This window comes from Delphinapterus leucas, chromosome 1 (genome assembly GCF_059928025.1).
Source record: "Delphinapterus leucas isolate spDelLeu-1000000601 "Yukka" chromosome 1, BTC_Dleu_Yukka2, whole genome shotgun sequence".
NCBI lineage: Eukaryota > Metazoa > Chordata > Mammalia > Artiodactyla > Monodontidae > Delphinapterus > Delphinapterus leucas.
The window spans coordinates 180,656,647-180,662,155 of record NC_143129.1 but is presented as its reverse complement, the minus strand read 5'-3'; the positions used below and the strand labels follow the sequence as shown (position 1 = coordinate 180,662,155).

Here is a 5,509-nt window from a genome sequence, read left to right as displayed (position 1 = left end):
TCCCCCTGGTTCCAAGTTCCCAAACAGCCCACAGTGCCCACCCTCAGTGGGTCTCAGTCTTGGAAATGCCTGACTTCCCAGGGTTCCCAGCCTCTCCCTCTTCTCACATTCTCAGATTAACCTTTTCATGCCTGTTTGCTGTGCTGACACCATCTTTCTGGGAGGAAACACCGTCAGAGATGACACTGCCTCCTCTTAGCCACTCCCTTTTAATTTCTAAACTCCACCCAGAGAATAGCCTTTAAATCTTCTCCCTTCTCAGGAGAAAACAACAACAACAACTATGTTTTCCACTGTTTGGCTCATTCACATGGTCCCTTTAAGAATGCCCAGCTCCATGCTGCCCAGCCCCACCCTTCTCACTGTGATTTTGACCTGACCTCCTTCAGAGAAGCCTTGACATAAGGCTGGAAAACCAACCACATCCCCCAAAGAACTTCCCTTGCTGCCCGAATAAACTCATGATCTCCCATGTTTCTGACATAACACATAAGTGACACTTGATACAGGGATGGATTTATTGTGTTTCCGTTGGGAACAACACCACTGTCCTCATGAAGCTGTTTTTATTCTGGGACATTTTGATAATTGTGATGTGGCCAAAGATCCCCCAACACTGATGCTTTAAATTTTTGTTTTTCCTATCCAATATCACAAATCAATAGCCCCTTCCCTGTCTCATACCCACAGGTATAACTATTGGTATTGGTCAAAGCCAATGAATATTTGTGGAGTGAATCAAGGAACGTGCCTTTGACTCCAATACCCCTCCTTCGTTCTTTCTCTTTCCTGAATGAATATCTGACTCAATCCATTCCTCCTGAGATAGACAAAGATCCGATCAGGATTAACCTGATGGACAGTCTGGAATCTAATCAGGTATGCTTTCTGATTGGAAGTTAGTAGTTGGAAAGAAGGAAGTTGTGATTAGAAAGGTATATAAAATCTTCATGTACCAAAGAAGAGATGCAGAATCCAGTCACCTCCTGGATTTTCCAAGGAGTCTGAGGTCCATATCATCAGAGCTGGTCAGTTACATACCTCAGCAAAGGACACCCTCATCTTACCCATGATCTCTGTGTCTTGAATGGTGGCATGTAGCTTGGTATGGAAGGTTTCTTATTTCTTTTCAGATAAACTGGTTTAAGATTTTGGTTTTACCTCTAAGTATAATTTTGCCTTAATCCCAAATACTTTGATTTGTGTTTTGGTTTATATTATTTTTAAATGTCTTAACCAAACGGATATTCTTTTTTCTTTTTTTTTTTTTGGCGGTACATGGGCCTCTCACTGTTGTGGCCTCTCCCGTTGAGGAGCACAGGCTCCGGACGCGCAGGCTCAGCGGCCATGGCTCACGGGCCCAGCCGCTCCGCGGCATGTGGGATCTTCCCGGACTGGGGCACGAACCCGTGTCCCCTGCATCGGCAGGCGGACTCGCAACCACTGCGCCACCAGGGAAGCCTGGTTTATATTATTTTTAAATGTCTTAACCAAACAGATATTCTTTTTAATGAAAAGTATCTCTTTGGAATTTTATTTCTTGGCGTTTAAAATATTTACTTTGTGCAAATAGCATTCATGTTAGGGGTATCTCCTTCATCTTCCTCAGCCAAGTTAACGGTGGGAACTGAGGATGGCGGCTCTTCTGGACCACATGATGCTCCTATTCCCATAGTTTTGGTGCCCTAAGTGATGCTCTGAAAGTTTTCCCCCAAGGAAGATAAGGGACATTGTTAAGGCTCATGGTACACACTTACCACTGGGACATGAATTAAGCAAAGCAGTGGGTGGAAATGGATGGACTAGTGGTTGCCTTTCCTTTTCCTCAGTACTTGTGAGATACTTGTTCTGCTGCTAGTAGGGAAAGAGTTATGGCTTTGTGCCCGCTGAACCTAGAGTAGAATTGGGGAAAATTGAGGCACTTCTACCACTGCGCTAAGTCCCTCTGAAGGGTGGGGAGACAATGGAGGCTTGCTCATGCTTGTCATGAAAAGGATGTCTTGTCCACAGGTTTCCTTTTGGAAAAGATCAGAATGAGTATCTGGAATCCACCCAGACTCCTGGACCTGGTGGGAATGAGCCTGCTGAGGGATGAGGCCTTGGCCTTTGCTCCTCTGGAGGATCTACCAACAGAATTCTTCCCATCACTGTTCATGGAGGCCTTCCATGGGAGACACAGTGAGACCCTGAAGGCCATGGTGCAAGCCTGGCCCTTTGTCCGCCTACCTCTGGGAGGCCTGATGGAGATGCCTCATGTGGGGACCTTACAAGCAGTGTTGGATGGGCTTGATGTCCTGCTTGCCCAGAAGGATTGCCCCAGGTGAGTCTGCCAGGTAGGCTGGTAGGGTCCTAGACATTGTTGAAGAGACAGCTCGTGTCATAAGAGTAGATAGCCAAGGGATGGACCAGAGGCTTCTGACGATGCCAAGGAAGAAGCTCAGAGGCCTTGGCCATTGCTGAGCTCACTTCGGGAAATGCCTTCTGGAAGTGTAGGAGTGCCTGAGATGCAGGGGAGCCTGAAAGAACATGCCCCCACAGCCTGTTAGTGATGATTAAAGGTACTAGAAGTAGAAAACCAGAAAGAATGGAAGTGGGAAAGGAGATGGAGGAAAGAAAGGCAGAGAGGGAAGAAGAGGACAAGGCAGCAGGTGACGTCAGGAACGTGAAGTAAAAGCACACGTGGGAAGTGAGTGTTGCCTAAATTCTGAGACTGTGGTTTCATTCAGTGTGGATCTTAAACCATCCCTGCCAATCTGCTGTTTCCCCCACAGGAGGTGCAAACTGCGGGTGCTGGATTTAAGGAATACTGGCCAGGACTTCTGGAGCATGTGGTCTGGATCCAATGTCCGTGTGTCCTCAAGCTCATCAATGGCACCAGTGGCTGAGGACAGGTCAAGGACAGAGCAGCCCTTGGCTCCCTTGGAGGTGTTTATAGAACTTTGCCTCAATGAAGGGACCATGGATGAATTCTTTATCTACCTCATGCAGTGGGTGGAGAAGAGAAAAGTTTCCATACACCTGTGCTGTAAGAAGCTGAAAATTGTTACAATGTCCACGGAAAATATTATGAAAGTCCTGAGTATGGTGCAACTGGACTGTATCCAGGAGGTGCAAGTGAATTGTACCTGGCATCTGTCCACCCTGGCCGTGTTTGCTCCTCTCCTGGGCCAGATGAATAAAGTGCAGAGACTCCTTCTCTCCCACATCCACGTCTCTGCACTTGAGAGGCAGGAACAGCAGCACGTTGTCCAAATTACCTCTCAGTTCCTCAGGCTGCACCACCTCCGGGATCTCCGTATGGAATCTCCCTCCTTCCTCCAAGGTCGCCTGGACAAGATGCTCAGGTGAGTGTGCACCACTGACCGAGTAACAGAGAACACAAAACTAGAACGTCACATGCATTGTTTCCTTTGTTGCTCTACCTTGAAGTGTGGCATCACATAACCACACAAATCAAGGTAGAGGGACAAAGTGCGATAGAGGCTCTGGAAAGGGACACAATGTTAGGAAGCTATAGATTGGAGGGTTCAGATGTATCAGTGTTTGTGATTTCTTTCTCAGGAAGAGATGTCTTTGTTCAGGTGACTTAAAAAAAAAAACAGGGAAGAGGGCACTGAAGAGGGGAAAGAATCTCAGACCTGAGTATTTCTAGAGGAACTCTGCGCTCAACCGTTTTGTGACCACAGTGAGCCTGTCTCTAATTCCCCATCTGTAAAATGTTGCTTGTGCTCCAGATTAGGTAATTAATATACGAGAAATGCATGATTCTGGTGGTAAGGAATGGGGAGCCGAAAGCAAAATAAAAAGTGGTAGGTGGTTTGCAGATGGTGCAGGGATGTACCTGAGCCCCTGCAGACTGGAAACCCCAGTTGATGATGTGGGATCTTGTCCAGGTTGGTTCTCTGTGCATGTCTCCCTCCAGCCTCATCTGGCCCAGAGATATGGGCACCTGGGGCTCAAGTAGTGAGCTAAAAGCACCCTGATTTGAGAGTAGTTTTTGTTTGTTTCAACTCTAAATATGAAAATTCAGTGATGCCCACTCTTGATTGAGACTCTGTGCTAGGCTCTCCTCTGAGCATGTTCTAGTGAATTCCACTACTTTCGTTCATCCGCAAAAGGAAGTGCAGTATGTTGTACCCCGCTTGACAGATGAGGAGAGAGCTTTCAAGATTCTGTGTACTTATCTCAGCCAGACAAAGAAGATGACAGGGGTCAGGCTAAAATGAGATTGGGCCTTCTGGGTATTGATTGTTATCAGATGGTCAAAATGACCTTGGCCTTGGGTAAATCACTTATCTCCCACTTTGAGGTCACATTCCATCCCAGTTTCCAAGACCTAATTCCTAAGTTTCTTTCCCAGGTGCCTGAAGACTCCCTTGGAGAACCTCACAATAACTCACTGTCTGATTACAGAATCAGACTTGAAACATCTGTCCCAGTGCCTGAACATCAGTCAGCTAAAGGGCCTGGATCTGAGTGGTGTCACACTGACTGACTCCAGTCCTGAGCTCCTCGAAGTTCTGCTGGAGAAAGTTGCCGCCACGCTCCAGGAACTGGACTTAAATCTGTGTGGAATCATGGACTGTCAACTTGAGGCCATCCTGCCTGCCCTGAGCCACTGCTCCCAGCTCAAGACCTTCAGCATTTGTGGGAACCTCCTCTCCATGGCCGTCATGGAGAAGCTGCTGCGTCATACTGATGGACTGCCCAGTTTAATTCTAGAGCTGTATCCTGCCCCAAGGGAGAGTTACAGCTCTCAGAGAATTCTACACCTGGGGCGACTTGCCCAGCTTCAGGCTGAACTGATTGAGATTATGAGGAACTTAGGAAGGCCCAGGACCATCTGGATCAGCTCTAGCCCCTGTCCTCGCTGGGGCAATGAGATATTCTGTCATGAGAAGACCATTATATACTGCTGTTTTGTCCCTCCCTAGTTGGTTGCCTCTATGAAAAGCTTTCTTCTGGGCACTGGAAACTGGAACCTAGGAAACAGGTGCATTGTGAAGACAACACAGACCTATGGTTTCAGGCATCTGCTCAGCGTGAATGTGAAAAGGAAAGGTGACCCAGCAGGGGTACAAGATTGAAGGGGACTTAGGTTGTTTCCATCTCTGGGCTATTGCAAATAGAGCTGCAATGAACCTTTTGGTACATGACTCTTTTTGAATTTTGGTTTTCTCAGGGTATATGCCCAGTAGTGGGATCGCTGGGTCATATGGTAGTTCTATTTGTAGTGCCCATCATCGGATGAATGGATAAAGAAGATGTGGCACATATATACAATGGAATGTTACTCAGCCATAAAAAGAAACGAAATTGAGCTATTTGTAATGAGGTGGATAGACCTAGAGTCTGTCATACAGAGTGAAGTAAGTCAGAAAGAGAAAGACAAATACCGTATGCTAACACATATATATGGAATTTAAGAAAAAGAAAATGTCATGAAGAAGCTAGGGGTAAAACAGGAATAAAGACACAGACCTACTGGTGAACGGACTTGAGGATATGG

The 5,509-nt window shown here is 46.7% G+C and overlaps 1 protein-coding gene across 1 annotated transcript; it reads left to right on the top strand.

Moving 5' to 3' along the window:
• The first annotated feature begins 1,825 nt into the window (after positions 1-1,825).
• On the top strand, positions 1,826-4,941 carry LOC111187067 (PRAME family member 27-like). The gene is made up of 3 exons (XM_022598353.2): positions 1,826-2,320; positions 2,772-3,344; positions 4,361-4,941. Exons 1-3 carry the CDS (start codon positions 2,034-2,036, stop codon positions 4,932-4,934), a joined length of 1,434 nt encoding a protein of 477 aa, XP_022454061.1. The 5' UTR covers positions 1,826-2,033; the 3' UTR covers positions 4,935-4,941.
• The last annotated feature ends 568 nt before the right edge of the window (positions 4,942-5,509 follow it).

Excerpts from the sequence above, each read along its gene's own strand:
- LOC111187067 (XM_022598353.2), top strand. The coding sequence starts at position 2,034 with ATGAGTATCTGGAATCCACCCAGACTCCTGGACCTGGTGGGAATGAGC. Across the intron at positions 2,321-2,771 it reads GCCCAGAAGGATTGCCCCAG|GAGGTGCAAACTGCGGGTGC; the intron begins GTGAGTCTGCCA and ends TTTCCCCCACAG. Across the intron at positions 3,345-4,360 it reads CGCCTGGACAAGATGCTCAG|GTGCCTGAAGACTCCCTTGG; the intron begins GTGAGTGTGCAC and ends TTTCTTTCCCAG.